The sequence below is a fragment of the Moschus berezovskii genome, chromosome 4 (assembly GCF_049115385.1).
Source record: "Moschus berezovskii isolate FMDL1 chromosome 4, NW_MosBer_1.0, whole genome shotgun sequence".
NCBI classification, from domain to species: Eukaryota; Metazoa; Chordata; class Mammalia; order Artiodactyla; family Moschidae; genus Moschus; species Moschus berezovskii.
The window spans coordinates 54,615,058-54,636,237 of NC_142463.1; the positions used below are offsets into that span (position 1 = coordinate 54,615,058).

Genomic DNA, 21,180 nt, shown 5'->3' on the forward strand with positions numbered 1-21,180 from the left:
TAGTAGGTACATAGGTTATGAGCATGCTATTAGGTGAATTATCCAAACTTGCTCCAGCTGTTATATATTCTTGCAAACATTTGATATCATTGGTCTTAATTTTAACTGTTCTGATAGATACGTATTTCAGTTGGCATTCCCTGGATTATTAATGATGTTGACACCTTTTCAATTCGTTGGTCGTTTGGATATCCTCTTTTGTAAAAATGCCTGATCATGTCTCGTGACCATTTTTCTATTGTTTTTGTTTTCTCTTATTGAATTGTAAGATTTTTTTCAAAACAAGCCCTTTGTTGATTTTATGTGTTGCAAATATCTTCTTCCATTATGCAACTGACATTTCCGTTCTCTAATTTCATTCTCTTTAATTTTGTAAAAATAAAATAAAACTTTTAAATTGTAAAGCCATCCAATTTTAGGCCCAATTTAAGAAATCCTTATATTCCCTAAGATCTAGAAGCTATTTTCTTATATGTTACCTTCTAAAATATTTATCATTTTACTTTTCACATTTAGATTTGAAAATCCATTTGGCGTTGGTCTTTGCATATCCAGTAATGTTGGGAGTCAAGTCATTGTTTTCCACAAGGACGTCTAATTGACCGAGTACCATTTATTGAAAAGACTGTGCTTTCCTCACTGCACATCAGAACCACCTTTGTTATAAATCATATGCCCATATACTTGGGCAATGGATCTGATTCTGAGTTCTCTCTGTTCGAGTGGTTGACTGGTCTTCCTTAAAACCAATACCACACTATCTTAATTACTGTAGATTTGTAATAAGTCACACTATCTGACAACAAGTTCCATCACTTTTTCTTCTTTTTTTCAAGATTGTCTTGAAGATTGCCTTGGTTATTCTGGCTCTCTGAATTTCCAAATAAATTTCAGAGTTAATTTTTCAATTCACACAAACATACACATCCTGTTGGAATTTAGAAATTACACTAAATCTATAGATCAATTTGGGAAGAATTGACATATTTTATGATACTCTGCTTAATTTATGAATATGGAATATAGCTCATTATATTTAAATCTTTAATTTCTGCCAAGGTCTGTTTGGTATTCTTCATCATATTCTTTTCCCTTAGATAATTAAGTGATTTTTAAAAATTATTTAACTAGTACTTTATTTTATTTTAAAATTATTTTTTCCTAGTATATAGGAATAAAATTGATTTTTGTATACTCTTCTAGGTAGAGACCATGCTGAATTTGCCTATTTATTCTTATGACTTTTAAATTCTTTTGGATTTTTTATAAATCCAATTATATTACTCAAATAACTATTATATTTCTTTCTTTCCAATCTTGTGGGATTTTTTTTTTCATGTCTAATTTGCTGTCTAAAATCTCCATTACAATGTTGACTAGAAATAATGATAATGGGCATCTATGTTTCACCTCAGAGGGAAAGTGTCACCATTTCCCAGTTAAGTATGATGCCTGCTATAAATATTATGCATTTACTCTTTATCATACTAAAGATGTTTTCTTAAATTCCTAGTTTAATAAAAGTATTTCTCATGAAGGAATATTAAGTTTTACCATGTGCTTTTTCATATTAAGATAATCACATGATTTTTTCTTATTTATTCTGTTGGTTTGGTAGGTGACAGTGCTTGATTTTTTAAAAATAACCACATTTTGCATTCAGGGAATAAACTCAGGTAGATTATGGTGTATATAATCCTTCTTGTAAATAAATAGATTCATTTGCTAATATTTCACTTAGAATTTTTACATGTGATCATGAGTGAGATTGACCAATAAATTTTGTTTCTTTCAATGTCCTTGTAAGGCTTTGGATTCAAAGACCATGCAGGACTAATAAAATGAATTGTAAAGTATTCCCTGCTTTACATTTAGTAGAAGAGTTTCTGTTAGATTGATATCTGGTACAATTCCTTGGTGAAGCCATCTGAATTCAGAGTTTTCTTTTTGTAAAGTTTTGAATTATAAATTTAATATCTTCCATAAGTAAAAAACCATTCTGATTTTCTGGTTCTTTTTTTTTTTTTTTTTTTGGTTTGGGAGAGTTGTGGTTTTCTAGAAATCAGTCCATTTCATAAATATTTTCTAATTTGTTTTCATGAAGTTTTTCTTAATATCTTCTTTTATCATCTTAATCTCTGTAGAATATTTAGGGATGACTTTTTATTCTCAATATTTATTTATGCCTTTTCTTTACCTAGATTTGTTTCATCAAGTCCTAACCACTGACCCACCAGGGAATTACCTCATGATTTTGATTTCTAATTCCAGATGGTTAGTGATTTTGAACACCTTTACTTACACCTGGTGGCCATTTGTATGCCCTCTAAAGAGAAATATCTGCTCAAGTCTTTTGCCCTTTATTTTGTAGAAAATTGATTGTTAGGAATTTTATTAATTTAAATTTTTAAAAAATAAATTAACTTATTAATTTAAAATTAAATTTTATATGTTAAATTTTTATTGAGGATAATTGTATTAAATTGCAATTATATTTGTTTCAGGTGTGCACTGAATGATTCCACATCTGTATTTGTTGCAAAATGATCACCACAATAAGTCTAGCTAATGTCCATCACTATACATAGTTACAAAAATTTTTTCTCATGATGAGAACTTTCAAGATCCACTTTCCTAGTGGATATTTTCAATTAATATTTTCAATTACTTTCTTTTGCTCATTTTTAAATTGGATTTGATATATTTGTGTGGCTTTACCACCTTTCTACTGGTTGTTTCCTTGGTATTTTTTTCTGTCCCTTTACTTTTAGCATTTCTGTATCTTTGTATTTAAAGTGTACTGCTGTATTGCACTAAGAGTCGGACACAACTGAGTGACTTCACTTTCACTTTTCACTTTCATGCATTGGAGAAGGAAATGGTAACCCACTCCAGTGTTCTTGCCTGGAGAATCCCAGGGACAGGGGAGCCTGGTGGGCTGCGGTCTATGGGGTAGCACAGAGTCGACAAGACTGACGTGACTTAACAGCAGCAGCAGCAGCTGTATTGAGCACCTCTGATGCTCTATCTTATATTCTCTCAGCCCACTTTTTACTTGGCCTTTGCTAGATCAGTCCTGGGTGTTCATTGGAAGGACTGATGCTAAAGCTGAAACTCCAATACTTTGGCCACCTCATGCGGCAAGTTGACTCACTGGAAAATACTCTGATGCTGGGAGGGATTGGGGGTGAGAGGAGACGGGGACGACAGAGAATGAGATGGCTGGATGGCATCACCGACTCAATGGACATGAGTTTGAGTGAAGTCCGAGAGTTGGTGATGGACAGGGAGGCCTGGCATGCTGTGATTCATGGGGTCGCAAAGAGTCGGACACGACTGAGAGACTGAACTGACTGACTGACTGACACCTGCGATACTGCCCAGGACAGATATTCACTGATTCCTGTCCTAAGACATACACAGTGTAAAGTATGCAGGAGACAACGTAGCCAGGGGATACTTTTGATCAATAGGAGACAGTCAGTTCAGTCAGTCAGTCAGTTCAGTCGCGCAGTCGTGTCCGACTCTCCGCGACCCCATGAATCACAGCACGCCAGGCATCCCTGTCCATCACCAACTCCCGGAACTCACTCAAACTCATGTCCACAGAGTCGGTGATGCCATCCAGCCATCTCATTCTCTGTCGTCCCCGTCTCCTCCCGCCCCCAACCTTTCCCAGCGTCAGAGTCTTTTCCAGTGAGTCAACTCGTCACATGAGGTGGCCAAAGTATTGCAGTTTCAGCTTTAGCATCAGTCCTTCCAATGAACACCCAGGATCAATCTCCTTTAGAATGGACTGGTTGGATCTTCTTGCAGTATAAGGGACTCTCAAGAGTCTTCTCCAACACCACAGTTCAAAAGCATCAATTCTTCAGCAGTCAGCTTTCTTCACAGTCCAACTCTCACATCCATACATGACCATGGGAAAAACCATAGCCTTGACTAGACAAACCTTGGCTGGCAAAGTAATGTCTCTGCTTTTTAATATACTATCTAGGTTGGTCATAACTTTCCTTCCAAGGAGTAAACGTCTTTTAATTTCATGGCTGCAATCAGCATCTGCAGTGATTTTGGAGCCCAAAAAAATAAAGTCTGACCCTGTTTCCACTGTTTTTCTATTTCCCATGAAGTGATGGGACCAGATGCCATGATCTTTGTTTTCTGAATGTTGAGCTTCAAGCCAACTTTTTCACTCTCCTCTTCACTTTCATCAAGAGGCTTTTGAGTTCCTCTTCACTTTCTGCCATAAGGGTGGTGTCATCTGCATATCTGAGGTTATTGATATTTCTCCCAGCAATCCTGATTCCAGCTTGTGCTTCTTCCAGCCCAGCGTTCCTCATGATGTACTCTGCGTATAAGATAAATAACAAGGTGACAATATACAGCCTTGACTTACTCCTTTTCCTATTTGGAACCACTCTGTTGTTCCATGTACAGTTCTGACTATTGCTTCCTGACCTGCATACAGGTTTCTCAAGAGGCAGGTCAGGTGGTCTGGGATTCCCATCTCTTTCAGAATTTCCCACAGTTTATTGTGATCCACACAGTCAAAGGCTTTGGCATAGTCAATGAAGCAGAAATAGATGTTTTTCTGGAACTCTCTTGCTTTCTCCATGATCCAGCGGATGTTGGCAATTTGATCTCTGGTGCCTCTGCCTTTTCTAAAACCTGCTTAAACATCTGGGAGTTCACGGTTCACATATTGCTGAAGCCTGGCTTGGAGAATTTTGAGCATGACTTTACTAGCGTGTGAGATGACGGGATGTGATAAATAAAGTCTCCTCTCTTATGTGCTCCTAGAAGGGCCAGCAGCAGCACAGAGTCCTAGTCTCCCGTCGCAGTGACTAACCTGTCTCCTCTGAATTCTCCCCAGCCATCCTCCTGCTTTCCTGTCTATGGCTGCTTTGATACTGCGAGACCACATGACCGGACTTACCTGGTGGTCAGGTGGCTAAGACTCCATGCAGGGAGCCTGGGTTAGATCCCTGGTCAGGGAATTAGATCCCACACACCAAGAGTTTACACGCAGCAACTAAAATTCCTGCATGCTGCAAATAAGACCCTGCATAGCCAAATAAGCAATAAGTATTTTTTTAAAAATCACATGACCTGAAAACCTAAAATATTTACTCTCTGGCACTTTACGAAAAAGTTCACTGATTCCTGTTCTATCAATTTACATTATTAACGTATTCATATTTTCATAGAAATCGGTACTTTTACCACTTTCTGAACCAAGACCTTAGAACACTTGAAATTCATTTATCTGCCTCATGACTAATTTCTATTTTTAAGTATCACAAAATACTTTTAGTATATTTTATATGGTCAGTGTTCATTTAAATTTACCCCTAGATTTACCATTTCATTACTCTTCATTTGTTCCCCTAGGCTGGCTTTCTATCTTGGATCATTTTTCTTCTACCTGAAGAATATTCTTTAATATTTCCATTAGAGTAGAATTTCTGATGCAAATTCTCTCAGTTTTTGTTTGTTTGAAAACATCTATAGTTACTCTTAGTTTTTGAAAGATATTTTGACTGAATATTGAAACTTAGATGGCAGATTTTTTATTGGCCCTTTAATGAAATGTCATTTCATTGCTTTCTGACTTTCATTGTTTCTTTGGCAAATTTAGCTGTCTCACTGTTGTGCCTTTGAAGGTAATCTGTCATTTCTCCTTTCTGGATGCTTTAAAGGTTTTTATTTTTTTTTCGTCTATCCTTTCGGCAGTTTTACTATGATGTGCTTAGATCTGAGTTTTCTGTTTAGTTTTCTTCTTGGTTTTTATGTTACTTCTTGAGTCTGGGAAAATTCCACCACTATTTTACTTTCAAACACTGCTTCTTTTCTCTCTTCTTCCAAAACTTTCTAACCTTTGTCTCATATGCCTCTTTTACTCTTTCCTGTACTTTCCTACCTTTCTCCCTGCCTCGCTTCACTCTCAATATTTCCTCATGACCTTTTAGGTCACTAATTCTCTTTTCAGTGCCTAATTGGCCATTAAACACATTTAGTATAATGAGAATTTGGGATGATTCTAAGTGGAATTGAGTCCTGTGAGGGCTGGTTCATACATATTCTGATGGTGCAGCCCTACAGGATTCCAATCAGAAGCCTAAATTGGGGGCATCAGTAGTAGTTTCTATGGCTCCTCCATGGAGCCATATTCCAGTTTTTGTCCCCCCAGCCCAGAAATTATCTCCATGTTCAGTCTAGTCAAGCCTCTGTGGTAGTGGTTTATAGTCAATAAATGCTTAATGATTGAAAGAAATTATTTCCTTTACAGTTTACCTATTAGACAGAATTAAGAAAATAATTTTAGCCCTGTATTAGAAAAAACTTCCCAGTTATTAGCATCTTCCTGTAATGAAGGGGGTTGACCTCATAAGCAGTGAGACATCATAGGAAATGCTTACAAAGAACATTCAGGTTTAAGTGTTCAAGTTTAAAAATCACTTGTCAAGAAACTGTAGAGATGATTGTGGGTTTGGCATTAATTTGGGCTCGATAACCTCCAAAATTTTCCCATCTCCTAGTTTCTGTGATTCCAGTTTTTGTTCCAACTGTGATCTTCTCTATTGTGAGGGTTTTTTTTTAATATATATTTTTCTTATTGGTTTCTCAATGTGATCTGAACTGTAGGGTCTCCAGGCCTTCTCAGAGGTCTTCATAAAGAATAGAGCATTTCTATAAAGCAATTATCCTTCAATTAAAAAAATAAATTAATAAGAAAATAAAGCAGTCAAAAGCACTGACAGTTAAGAACAAGGCTTACTAAAGTAAGCTCATTTTGCAATCTGACACAGTGAATAATACATCTTTGCTGATCAAAGGTTTTTTTTAACAGAGTAATTATTCATATAAGAAGCTTTGAGATATGAATAGAGGAAAATTGACTTGTCTATGTAATGAAAAAGACAAAAAGCAAAGATAGATTTCGTTAATCCAATGGAAGAAATAGTATCAACAATTGGAAAGCTTTCTTCCACGGAGATCAAAGCGATACCTTGGTTTTTGTTCTCATTTATTCACTCATTCATTCAATCGGTGAATGCCTTTTGACAACATGTGCTAGGAAAAGGTATGGTTATGCTTTTCAACATTTCATGAGTGAATTTCATGAAAACTTTCTAGGGCCTTCTGCTGCTGCTACTGCTAAGTCACTTCAGTCGTGTCCGACTCTGTGACCCCATAGATGGAAGCCCACCAGGCTCCCCTGTCCCTGGGATTCTCTAGGCAAGAACACAGGAGTGGGTTGCCATTTCCTTCTCCAATGTGTGAAAGTGAAAAGTGAAAGTGAAGTCCCTCAGTCGTGTCCGACCCCTAGTGACCCCATGGACTGCAGCCCACCAGGCTCCTCCATCCATGGGATTTTCCAGGCAAGAGTACTGGAGTGGCTTGCCATTGCCTTCTCCATCTAGGGCCTTCACCTCTTCTAGAAAAGAATGATGTCTGTTTCTGTTTTACACTTTGGGGAAAAAAGTAAAATACTAAATTTTTTTCTTTTAAAATGGGCACCACTGAAGAAGGAGGGCCCTAATGAGTGGACATATATAAGAGTGACTAAGAATCAGGTGAGCATGCTTGTGGCTGAAGGCAGTGTTGAGTAGTCAGCTGGTTATCCCAGTTTCCTTGGGGGTCTTGCCTGCTCCATGTTTTAATTTTTTTGTGTCACTAGTTATATGTTTTTGTTTCACACTAAGAAAAGACAGCATGTTAATCACAGATATAAATTTTTTTTTTTTTTTTTTTTTACTGAAGGCTGAACTGAACTGAACTGAATTATTTTACAATATTATATTGGTTGGTTTTGCCATACATTGACATGAATCCGCCCCGGGTGTACATGAGTTCCCCCTCCTGAACCCCCCTCCCACTTCCCTCCTCCCTTTATCCTCCCTCTGGGTCATCCCCCAACACCAGCCCCAAGCATCCTCTAACATGCTTCAACCCTGAACTGGTGATTGGTTTCACATATGACAACATACATGTTTCAATGCCATTCTCCCAAATCATCCCACCCTCACCCTCTCCCACAGAGTCCCAAAGACTGTTCTATACATCTGTGTCTCTTGCTGTCTCGTATACAGGGTTATTATTTGCATCTTTCTAAATTCCATATATATGCGTTAGTATAATGTATTGGTGTTTTTCTTTCTGGCTTACTTCACTCTGTATAATAGGCTCCAGTTTCATCCACCTCATTAGAACTGATTCAAATGCATTCTTTTTAATGGCTGAGTAATATTTATTGTGTATATGTACCAAAGCTTTCTTATCCATTCGTCTGCAGATGGACATCTAGGTTGCTTCCATGTCCTGGCTATTATAAACAGTGCTGCAATGAACATTGGAGTACATGTGTCTCTTTCAATTCTGGTTTCCTCGGTGTGTATACCCAGGAGTGCAACTGCTGGATCATATGGCAATTCTATTTCCAGTTTTTTGAGGAATCTCCACACTGTTCTCCATAGTGGCTGTACTAGTTTGCATTCCCACCAACAGTGTAAGAGGGTTCCCTTCTCTCACACCCTCTCCAGCATTTATTGCTTGTAGACTTTTGGATAGCAGCCATTCTGGCTGGTGTGAAATGGTATCTCATTGTGGTTTTGATTTGCATTTCTCTGATTATGAGGGATGTTCAGCATTTTTTCATGTGTTTGTTAGCCATCTTTATGTCTTCTTTGGAGAAATGTCTGTTTAGTTCTTTGGCCCATTTTTTGATTGGGTCATTTATTTTTCTGGAATTGAGCTGCAGAAGCTGCTTGTATATTTTGGAGATTAATCCTTTTTCATCCTGAAAAATGCTATTATTTTCTCCCATTCTGAAGGCTTTCTTTTCACCTTACTTACAGTTTCCTTTGCTGTGCAGAAGCTTTTGATTTTAATTAGGTCCCATTTGTTTATTTTTGCTTTTATTTCCAATATTCTGGGAGGTGGGTCATGGAGGATCCTGCTGTGATTTATGTCGGAGAGTGTTTTGCCTACGTTCTCCTCTAGGAGTTTTATAGTTTCTGGTCTTACATTTAGCTCTCTAATCCATTTTGAGTTTATTTTGGTGTATGGTGTAAGGAAGTGTTCTAGTTTCATTCTTTTACAAGTGGCTGACCAGTTTTCCCAGCACCACTTGTTAAAGAGACTGTCTTTTCTCCATTTTATATTCTTGACTCCTTTGTCAAAGATAAGGTGTCCATAGGTGCGTGGATTTATCTCTGGGCTTTCTATTTTGTTCCATTGATCTATATTTCTGTCTTTATGCCTGTACCATACTGTCTTGATGACTGTGGCTTTGTAGTAGAGCCTGAAGTCCGGCAGGTTAATTCCCCCAGGTCCATTTTTCTTCCTCAAGATTGCTTTGGCTATTCGAGGTTTTTTGTATTTCCATACAAATTGTGAGATTATTTGTTCTAGTTCTGTTAAAAATATCGTTGGTAGCTTGATAGGGATTGCATTGAATGTATAAATTACTTTGGGTAGTATACTCATTTTCACAATATTTATTCTTCCAATCCATGAACACGGGTATATTTATCCAACTATTAGTGTCCTCTCTGATTTTTTTCACCAGTGTTTTATAGTTTTCTATATATAGGTATTTTGTTTCTTTAGGCAGATATATTCCTAAGTATTTCATTCTTTTCGTTGCAACAATGAATGGAATAGTTTCCTTAATTTCTCTATTTTCTCATTATTAGTGTATAGGAATGCAAGGGATTTCTGTGTGTTGATTTTATATCCTGCAACTTTACTGTAATCATTGATTAGCTCTAGTAGTTTTCTGGTAGAGTCTTCAGGGTTTTCTGTATAGAGGATCATGTCATCAGCAAAAAGTGAAAGTTTTACTTCTTCTTTTCCAATTTAGATTCTTTTTATGTCTTTTTCTGCTCTGATTGCTGTAGCCAAAACTTCCAGAACTATGTTGAATAGTAGTGGTGAGAGTGGGCACCCTTGTCTTGTTCCTGACTTTAGGGGAAATGCTTTCAGTTTTTCACCATTGAGGATAATGTTTGCTGTGGGTTTGTCATATATAGCTTTTATTATGTTGAGGTATGTCCCTTCTATTCCCACTTTCTGGAGGGTTGTTATCATAAATGGATGCTGAATTTTGTCAAAGGCTTTCTCTGCATCTATTGAGATAATCATATGATTTTTATTTTTCAGTTTGTTAATGTGGTGTATTACGTTGATTGATTTGCGGATATTGAAGAATCCTTGCATCCCTAGGATAAAGCCCACTTGGTCATGATGTATGATCTTCTTAATGTGTTGTTGGATTCTGATTGCTAGAATTTTGTTAAGGATTTTTGCATCTATGTTCATTAGTGATATTGGCCTGTAGTTTCTTTTTTTGTGGGGTCTTTACCAGGTTTTGGGATAGGGTGATGGTGGCCTCATAGAATGAGTTTGGAAGTTTCCCTTTCTCAGCAATTTTCTGGAAGAGTTTGAGTAGAGTAGGTGTTAGCTCTTCTCTAAATTTTTGGTAGAATTCAGCTGTGAAGCCGTCTGGACCTGGGCTTTTGTTTGCTGGAAGAATTCTGATTACAGCCTCTAGTTCTGTGCTTGTGATGGGTCTGTTCAAATTTTCTATTTCTTCCTGGTTCAGTTTTGGAAAGTTGTACTTTTCTAGGAATTTGTCCATTTCTTCCAGGTTATTCATTTTATTGCCATATAATTGCTGATAGTATTCTCTAATAATCCTTTGTATTTCTGTGTTGTCGGTTGTGATCTCTTCATTTTCATTTCTAATTTTATTGATTTGGTTCTTCTCCCTTTGTTTCTTGATGAGTCTGGCTAGTGGTTTGTCAATTTTATTTACCTTCTCAAAGAACCAGCTTTTGGCTTTGTTGATTTTTGCAATGGTCTCTTTTGTTTCTTTTGCATTTATCTCTTCCTTAATTTTTATAATTTCTTTCCTTCTACTGACCCTGGGGTTTTTCATTTCTTCCTTTTCTAGTTGCTTTAGATGTAGAGTTAGGTTATTTAGTTGACTTGTTTCTTGAGGTGTGCCTGTATTGCAATGAAATTCCCCCTTAGCACTGCTTTTACAGTGTCCCAGAGGTTTTGGGTTGTTGTGTTTTCATTTTCATTCATTTCTATGCATATTTTGATGTCTCTTTTGATTTCTTCTATGATTTGTTCATTATTCAGCAGCGTGTTGTTCAGCCTCCATATGTTGGCATTTTTAATAGTTTTTCTCCTATAATTGAGATCTAATCTTACTGCATTGTGGTCAGAAAAGATGCTTGGAATGATTTCAATTTTTTTGAATTTACCAAGGCTAGATTTATGGCCCAGGATGTGATCTATCCTGGAAAAGGTTCTGTGTGCGCTTGAGAAATAGGTGAGATTCATTGTTTTGGGGTGAAATGTCCTATAGATATCTATTAGGTCCAACTGGTCTATTGTATCATTTAAAGTTTGTGTTTCCTTGTTAATCTTCTGTTTAGTTGATCTATCCATAGATGTAAGTGGGGTATTAAAATCTCCTACTATTATTGCATTGTTGTTAATTTCCCATTTCATACTTGTTAGTAATTGTCTTACATATTGCGGTGCTCCTATGTTGGGTGCATAAATATTTATAATTGTTCTATCTTCTTCTTGGATTGACCCTTTGATCATTATGTAGTTTCCTTCTTTGTCTCTTTTCACAGCCTTTGTTTTAAAGTCTATTTTATCTGATATGAGTATTGCTACTCCTGCTTTCTTTTGGTCTCTATTTGCATGGAATATCTTTTTCCAGCCCTTCACTTTCAGTCTGTATGTGTCCCTCATTTTGAGGTGGGTCTCTTGCAGACAACATATATGGGGGTCTTGTTTTTGTATCCATTCAGCCAGCCTTTGTCTTTTCACTGGGGCATTCAACCCATTTACATTTAAGGTACTTATTGATAAGTACGATCCCATAGCCATTTTCTTTATTGCTTTGGGTTCGAGTTTATACACCTTTTCTGTGTTTCCTGTCTAGAGAAGATCCTTTAGCACTTGTTGGAGAGCTGGTTTGGTGATGCTGAATTCCTTCAGCTTTTGCTTGTCTATAAAGCTTTTGATTTCTCCTTCATATTTGAATGAGATCCTTGCTGGGTACAGTAGTCTGGGCTGTAGGTTATTTTCTTTCATCACTTTAAGTATGTCTTGCCATTCCCTCCTGGCCTGAAGAGTTTCTGTTGAAAGATCAGCTGTTATCCTTATGGGAATCCCCTTGTGTGTTATTTGCTGCTTTTCCCTTGCTGCTTTTAATATTTGTTCTTTGTGTTTGATCTTTGTTCATTTGATTAATATGTGTCTTGGAGTATTTCGCCTTGGGTTTATCCTGTTTGGGACTCTCTGGGTTTCTTGGACTTGGGTGATTATTTCTTTCCCCATTTTAGGGAAGTTTCAACTATTATCTCCTCAAGTATTCTCTCGTGGTCTTTCTTTTTGTCTTCTTCTTCTGGGACTCCTATGATTCGAATGTTGGAGCATTTAACATTGTCCCAGAGGTCTCTAATATTGTCCTCATTTCTTTTAATTAGTTTTTCTTGTTTCCTCTCTATTTCACTTATTTCTGCAATTCTATCTTCTAGCTCGCTTATCCTGTCTTCTGCCTCTGTTATTCTACCGTTTGTTCCCTCCAGAGTGTTTCTGATCTCATCTATTGCATTATTCATTGTATATTGACTCTTTTTTATTTCCTCTAAGTCCTTATTAAACCTTTCTTCCATCTTCTCAATCCTTTTCGCCAGGTTCAGTTCAGTTCAGTTCAGTTCAGTTGCTCAGTCGTGTCCGACTCTCCGCGACCCCATGAATCACAGCATGCCAGGCCTCCCTGTCCATCACCAACTCCTGGAGTTCACTCAAACTCATGTCCACAGAGTCAGTGATGCCATCCAGCCATCTCATTCTCGCCCGTCCCCTTCTCCTCCCGCCCCCAACCTTTCCCAGCATCAGAGTCTTTTCCAGTGAGTCAACTCATCGCATGAGTGGCCAAAGTATTGCAGTTTCAGCTTTAGCATCAGTCCTTCCAATGAACACCCAGGATCGATCTCCCTTAGAATGGACTGGTTGGATCTCCTTGCAGTACAAGGGACTCTCAAGAGTCTTCTCCAACACCACAGTTCAGAAGCATCAATTCTTCAGCGATTAGCTTTCTTCACAGTTATTTATCTGTAACTCCATTTTGCTTTCAAGATTTTGAATCATTTTCACTATCAAAATTTGAAATTCTTTATCAGGTAGATTCCCTATATCTTCCTCTTTTGTTTGTGTTTGTGGGCATTTATCTTGTTCCTTTACTTGCTGGGTATTTCTCTGCCTCTTCGTCTTGCTTACATTGCTTTGCTTGGGGTGGCCTTTCCCTCTTCTGGCAGTTTGTGGAGTTCTCTTTATTATGTAGTTTCCTCACTATGTGTGGGGTTGGACAGGTGACTTGTCAAGGTTCCCTGGTTAGGGAAGCTTGTGTCGGTGTTCTGGTGGGTGGAGCTGGATTTCTTCTCTCTGGAGTGCAATGAAGTGTCCAGTAATGAGTTATGAGATGTCAGTGGGTTTGGAGTGACTTTGGGCAGCCTTATATTGAAGCTCAGGGCTATTTTCCTGTGTTGCTGGAGAATTTGCATGGTATGTCTTTCTCTGGAACTTGTTGACCCTTGGGTGGTGCTTGTGCTGGGGAAAACTCTTGAGAGTCCCTTGGCCTGCAAGGAGATCCAACCAGTCCATTCTAAAGGAGATCAGTCCTGGGTGTTCATTGGAAGGACTGATGCTAAAGCTGAAACTCCAATACTTTGGCCACCTCATGCGACAAGCTCACTCACTGGAAAAGAGTCTGATGCTGGGAAGGATTGGGGGCAGGAGGAGAAGGGGACGACAGAGAATGAGATGGCTGGATGGCATCAGCAACTTGATGGACATGAGTTTGAGTGAACTCCGGGATTTGGTGATGGACAGGGAGGCCTGGCGTGCTGTGATTCATGGGGTCACAAAGAGTCGGACACGACTGAGCGACTGAACTGAACTGAACTGAACTGATGGAGACGTTTGATGAGCTCCTATCAATTAATGTTCCCTGGAGTCAGGAGTTCTCTGGTTGTCTCAGGATTCGGGCTTAAGCCTCTTGCCTCTGGTTTTTGGTCTTATTCTTGGAGTAGCCTCTAGACTACTATATCTGTCATTTCCAAGGTGATTCCCTCTGTTTTAGCTTCTGTTTGCTGGTCTCTTCAGTGTCTAATTTCTGCCCTGACACTAGGGTGCTGGTGGACAATTTTTAAAGGCTCAGTTGTTCAGTCCTGTTCTGGGAAGGGAGGAACACTGCAGACAAATATCTCTGGCGTCTGTGGGGAGTGCTCGCAGAGTCTTGGCCACACTAGGTATGCCCCCACTCATAGCACGCATGCTGTCCCAGTCTACACTGCACAGGCTCTAGGTTGCTCTGCCGGGAACTGTCCGAGTCCAGCGCTGGGTTGTATGTACTTCCCAGGTCTGTGTGGCTAAAATTCAGGTTCTCAGGTACTCCACAAAGGCGCAGACTTGGTTGGGCCTGCGTTTTGTGCCTTCCCCTGTCCGAGCAGCTCAGGTGACCAGGTGTTTGGCGAGCGCGGTCGCTGCGACTTATCGCCTCCCCAGTCCCTGCCACTCGGTTTTCTGGGTATACAACCGGCACACCTTCTCAGGCGGATATCGACCGGCCCGAGCCCAAGAAGTCTTGATTAGCAGTGAAGCCTGCCTGCAGTTGGTATCAGATGCCTTTTTGGGGCCGCGTTTGCCCCCTCCAGCTCTGGCTGACCTCCCTACCTGTCTCGGTGGGGGATGAGGGATGGGCCGACGGCAGCTGTCTCGCTCTGCTCAGTCCTTTGTTCTGTGAGCGGGGCTGGCGGAGTCTTAGGTTAGAGCTTTCTGCCTTTTCATTGGGAAGCTATCCCAGTCTGCTTTGCTATCCCCAGTTCTCTCAGATTGTTCTCGGGGCATTCAAGCCCAGTCCTCTCTCTAAGCAGTTCAGCCAGCTCCTCCCTGCCCAGCCCCCGCTTGCTAATGGCATATGCAGGCGTCTGCACTGCTTCTCCACTGGGAGTTACAGTTTGGTGGGTAATCTGTGGGTTTTAAAGAAATCTTTAAAAAAAAGAGGGTTTTGTGGCCCTCTGAGGTTCCAAGGCTCACCACAGATTAGCCAGTGAGAGTGTTTCCTGGTGTTTGGAAACTTCTCTCCTTTTAACCTCCCTTCCCGGGACAGAGCTCTGTCCTTACTTCTTTTGTCTCTCTTTTCATCTTTTATGCTTTTTCCTACCTCCTTTTGAAGACAATGGGCTGCTTTTCTGGGTGCCTGATGTCCTCTGCCAGCATTCAGAAGTTATTTTGTGGACTTTACTCCACTTTCAAATGTTCTTTTGATGAATTTGTGGGGGAGAGAGTGGTCTCGCAGTCCTATTCCTCCGCCATCTTGTTCCTTCTCCTCCACAGTTATAAAATTAAACAGCTTTGAAGATTCATTTCAAATTTATCTATATCAGACTTGAAGTTGCATTCATTGATCAAAAATCTTAGATATAAAAATTAAAAATATCAAATTCACAGGAATAATTTTTTAAATGGGCAAGATCATTATATAGAAAGCTACAAAACTCTACATTAAAAAGTATTGGGAGAAATTAAAGAAACAACAGCACAAAGATATTCCACTCAAGTTTTCTGTAAACTTATGGCTATTTTTTAAAGTCTATTAATGTAAGTAAAGAATCTGCCTGCAATGTAGGAGACCTGGGTTCTATTTCTGGGTTGGAAAGATTCCCTGGAGAAGGAAATGGCAACCCACTCCAGTATTCTTGCCTGGAAAATCCCATGGACGGAGGAACCTGGCGGGCTACAGTCCACAGAGTTGCAAAAAGTCAGACACGACTAAGCAACTGACACTCCACTCCAATATAAATAAATAAAATGCAGTTTTACTCAAGGTGTAGAAAAGCCTTTATAAATTTAAAAAGCCAATGCTAAAAGACAAAATATAGTGACGATTACATATTTAAGTCTCTCAACAACCTCATTATGATCTGAGAAAACTCCTGGAGATAGTGAAGGACATGGAAGCCTGGCATGCTGCAGTCCTGGAGGTCTCAGAGAGTCAGACAAGGCTTAGTGAGTGAACAGCAGCAACAGCAATAACCTCTTTGTGTTATATAGGGAAAAGCACGTACTTTTCAGTCTGAATCAAAACATAAAGGTATTAAAATAAACCATTTAATCTGCATTCAACACTGAGCTAGCAGTCAAAGTTTTTTCCATATTTTAATATACACAATGACCAAACCAAGAACAATATCATTTTAAGTTATTGATCAAAAATTATCTTCTCCCTTATTTAAGTTATTCAAAGTATATTTAAAGAATATCATGTAATATGTTGGGCAAGACAGAATGTTACCAAAGATTTTATTAAAATTGCATTTAGCAGTTTAATATTTGATAAAAGTTTTAATTTAATATAATCTCTTTACCACATACCACACAAAAATTACAAAGTGATTTTCTAAATTGTTAACACTTCTCAAAAGCTACTTAAATGTGTTTTTGAAAAGAAAATTCTGTAAAGCAATTATCCTTCAATAAAAAATAAATTAATTTTTTTTAAATGGGACATACTAAACTACTGAGATAAGATAGATTTCCCCTTTATTTACAGTTGATAAAGCTGAAGTTTAGAGACATTGAACCATTTGTCCAAAGACAAACAACTAATAGCAGATTCTTATGAAAACTGCTGTACAGTTGCACTCATCTCACACGCTAACAAAGTAATGCTAAAAATTCTCCAAGCCAAGCTTCAACAGTATGTGAAACATGAGCTTCCAAATGTTCAAGCTGGATTTAGAAAAGGCAGAGGAACCAGAGATCAAATTGCCAACATCCGTTGGATCATCAAAAAAGCAAGAGTGTTCCAGAGAAACATTTACTTCTGCTTTATTGACTACGCCAAAGCCTTTGACTGTGTGGATCACCACAAACTCTGGAAAATTCTTCAAGAGATGGGAATACCAGACCACCTGACCTGCCTCTTGAGAAATCTTTATGCAGGTCAAGAAGCAACAGTTAGATCTAGACATGGAACAACAGACTGGTTCCAAATAGGGAAAGGAGTACATCAAGGCTGTATATTGTCACCCTGCTTATTTAACTTATATGCAGAGTACATCATATGAAATGCTGGGCTGGAAGAAGCACAAGCTGTAATCAAGATTGCTGAGAGAAATATCAGTAATGTCAGATACACAGATGACACCACCCTTATGGAATTATATGAAATCATGTTTGTGAAATTTTGAAAACTATATAGCACGATAGAATTTAAAGAATCTTTCATTCAAATTTTTAAAAATTTAAAAGACAAGACTTCTAATTGAAAGATTCAGGAAAGTAGTGTTACTACCATAAAAATAAAAGAATAAACAAATACATATGTAAGCAAGAAGGGAATTTCATTTAGGTAAAAAGTTGCCAGAACTGATTTGGCCTTGCTGAGTCATGAGTAACATTAAAACTTTCAGGAAGAGCCATCATATAAACATTTGATACTATAAGACATAAGTGCTGTTGAAAGTCGGTGCTGAAAATGTAGATTTGGAATCCATCAACAAAGGATAAGTGGTTGAAATGAGACCAGCAGAAGGGAGCTGAGAGAATGAAAACCTGGAGAGGGAAAGCAAAACAAAACATAATCTAAGCCTCAGAAATATCATTATTCGTGAGTATTGTGTTTTTAAGGGAAAAAATTTGAGCAAGGGGGAAAAAACAACAAAGTAAAAAGTTAAAGGAAAGAAAAGTTAAAGGAGAACCAGAACATCGAATCCTGAAACCAAGAGATAGTAAATATGGCTAAAATGTGCTGCACACCTACCATGGATCAAGTTTGTGCTGTTTTTTTCACACAATATCTTATTTAGTCTTTATAATAACCCAGGGAGGAAGTTCATATATCTCTTTTGACAGATGAAGACACAGAGGCTTAGCTAAGATAAGCCATATGCCCAGAGCTCAGCTGGTAAATCCTAGGGCAAAAACTCTAATTCAAGTTTCCCAGACTCCAGAGTTCATTATGTAACTAGTGGTCTCCAGAGTACACAAAGCAAACCACTGTAATGTGGGAAGAAAATGCTAATATTACCATTATCATTTCTTATCCTTTAAAAATTATGTTTTTGTGTGTGTTTTACAACATGTATACTATATTAGGGCAGTATGGGGCTTCCCTGGTGGCTCAGCAGTAAAGAACCTACCCTCAGTGCAAGAGATGCAGGAGATGTGGGTTCGATCCCTGGGTCAGGAAGATCCCCTAGAGGAGGAAATGGCAACCCACTCCGGTATTCTTGCTGAGAAAATCCCATAGACAGAGGAGCCTGGCAGGCTAAACTCTGTCAGGTCGCCAAGAGTCAGACACCACTGAATGCCTGAGCACAAGCATATGAGCACATGTGTACCATACACTCATGCATAATTGATAAATTAATAAGTATATATTTATTGCAATACATGCTCAAGTAATTTATTAACATGAGGATACAGTTTAAAAAAAAAAAAAAGGAGATCATTTCTTTAAAGCACTATGCAAAACTGCCTCTGCCCATACTCACATGGGTTGGTATGTTGAATGCCTGTCTGCTTGTTTGACCCTCTCCACAGATCTGTACTCCTGATTTGGTGGTGTTCCTGGCTTGCGCCAATCAGAGACTCAAAGAAAGATTACTGAAGCGTGCAGAGCAACAGGGACGACCTGATGACAATCTGAAAGCTACCCAAAGGAGACTAATGAACTTCAAGCAGAACGCTGCTCCGTTGGTTAAATACTTCCAGGAGAAGGGGCTCATCATGACAGTAAGTTAAATACACTTTACTTGTCCATTTCAAGAACAGTCTTTCAGATTTCTAATTATCCTATGTCCTCATTTAGAAATCCTTTTATCTTAAAAAAATAAATACTCTTCTTAGGTGGAGATTCAATGGAAAAAAAAATTGGCAATCTTGACCTGATTTGCCTTTATTAAGGCATAACAATAAAAATGCTTTCACTTTAATTGATTTTACCAAAAAAAAAAAAATCTATTTCAACCTTGGCTAGAATTCTATGGCCCCCACATTTTAAAGTATTTTAAAATAATTTTTTATCACTTTAAGCAATATTTGCCCAGTTTATCAACTCTTCAGTCTTTGAAAACCTAAGAAAACTGATCAACTTAAAAATAGAATTTATATGTTAAACTTAAATTGTAAGTTAAACTTTATCATAGTGTACCACATAAAGAAGTACGACTCTGATGGCCCACTAAAAAAGCGTTTGACTTGTCGTAAAGAAGTGATATTGTCTCAAAATGGAAGGCATTGATCTTTCTGCTCCATTGATACAATGCAAATATTAATTTTTTCATAGTTTGTTTTGTGATTAATGATAATGAATGTGCCAAAGAAGGATGAAGCTAGAATACAGGGAAGTGGAGGTGAAGGCTCAGCTAAATGTATGATCCTGGCAACATCAGAGATTCAAGTATAGAATAGAGGAGGCAGAGGATCATTGGCCAGCTGAAGCGTTTTGCAAAAGACACTGAAACCAGTGCAGCTCCAGGGTTCTCCTTGGAGGAAGCAGACCTCGGCAGCACCCTCTCCTCAGTCCTTCGTTCTTTCTCACGGGACCAGAGATTCTTGACTGCTGGAGTTACAAGCCCCTGTGAAGAATCTGATGAAAGTGACACACTCTCAATAACAATAAAATGCCCATAAGGTGTTTTTCATAAATTTTAGGTAAACTACTAAATCTCATCCACAGAGCTCCTATGACCTAACAATTACTGTGCAAAAAAATCTCTTCATTAGCCTAAAATGCCCCCAGATTGAAAGAGACAGTCATGACATTTGAATAATAATCCCTTTGCAGTCTTTTTAGCACTATAAAGAAATATTTTTTAGAATTTGCCCTTTGAGTCAAAGTTGTCATGTCAGAGAATTATAAATCTGATCTGAAAATTGTTCACAATGACAGAGTTCATTTTATGGTTTAAAAGAGATTTTGAGTGATATGAAAGAATCAAGAAAATCAGAGTGGATGTTTCTCTGGCTCTTTTGTATTGAGGTTGTTGCTTGCTTCTCCTGCAAATTACCAATGCTGACTTCTGCACTGTGTCATAAAAATAGAAATTTACCCTGTAGACCAAACCCCAACAGCAAGCTGCAGAGCCAGAGTTTTAATTGATGTTTGCAAGGCTTAAAGGTATTACGGGAATGTCTCTGATTACTCCCTGCTTGTCACATTTGTCATCACAATCAGAGGAGATTTCCCAAATGAATGCAGAGTGGGGATTGTTAATTTACTAATATTTTGCACGGAGGTGAAATGCCATTGCCTCTAATTGAGGGAGTCAATAACAATGCAGATGACAGCCTGTAACCTCCCTGCTAAACCCAGATAAGCTTTAAGATAAACGCCTCTAATTACTGGGAGAAGACTTGCATTGGAAAGTCACCTTTTGAAAATCAGTGAACATAAACACAGGCTAAGCTCTGAGAAACATAACAGAAAATTTTACTTTGACAGAGGAGCAAGTGCTGCATCCTGATGCATGTGTCCCCCTTCAGAACCCGGACACAGTTCACTTTTGGAATTAAAATGTACATTTTTGCTTTTAAAGATAAGTTAAATAATTTAAATGGTCATTCTGATTAATCAAATGCATATTAAGATTTTAATAAAAATCTGGGCGGTAATAGGTTAAATCCAAATATTTCCTTTTCTCTATAGTTTTTCTTTCCTTTACTTCTACCTACCCCTCCTAATTGATTAATTTATTTATTCAGTAAATATTTATTAAGAATCAAACTAAAATAAATAAATTTTTAAAAATTATTTTAAATTAAAAAAAAAGAATCAGTAAGTGCCAGACTCTGTTAGGTGCGAGAGGTGCAAAGCTAAATAGGCAAAAGTTAAGGATCTTTATTTTATTTTCTGACATATTGCAAACTTCTAGTACTATGCCTCTCTGGTACATAGTATGTTGTCAGCAGATGAAGAGCTTGCAAGTCTATGGGGAATCAGATATTAAACAATGAGGTTTTAAAATTATTTATCTATTTATTAATTTTTTTTATTTTTGGCTGCCCTGGGTCTTCATTTCTGAGCAGGCTTTTCTCTAGTTGTGGCGAGCAAGGGTTACTCTCTAACAGTGGTACCCG

The 21,180-nt window shown here is 38.1% G+C and overlaps 1 protein-coding gene across 2 annotated transcripts in view; it reads left to right on the plus strand.

The window, feature by feature from the left end:
• The window catches only part of AK5 (adenylate kinase 5), a 290,021-nt gene that overhangs the window by 54,740 nt on the left and 214,101 nt on the right, over positions 1 to 21,180 (plus strand). For both annotated transcript variants that reach the window (XM_055403146.2, XM_055403147.2), the window contains exon 6: positions 18,643 to 18,834. In XM_055403146.2, coding sequence (XP_055259121.2) covers positions 18,643 to 18,834 — 192 coding nt within the window. The remainder of the gene's footprint in view (positions 1 to 18,642; positions 18,835 to 21,180) is intronic.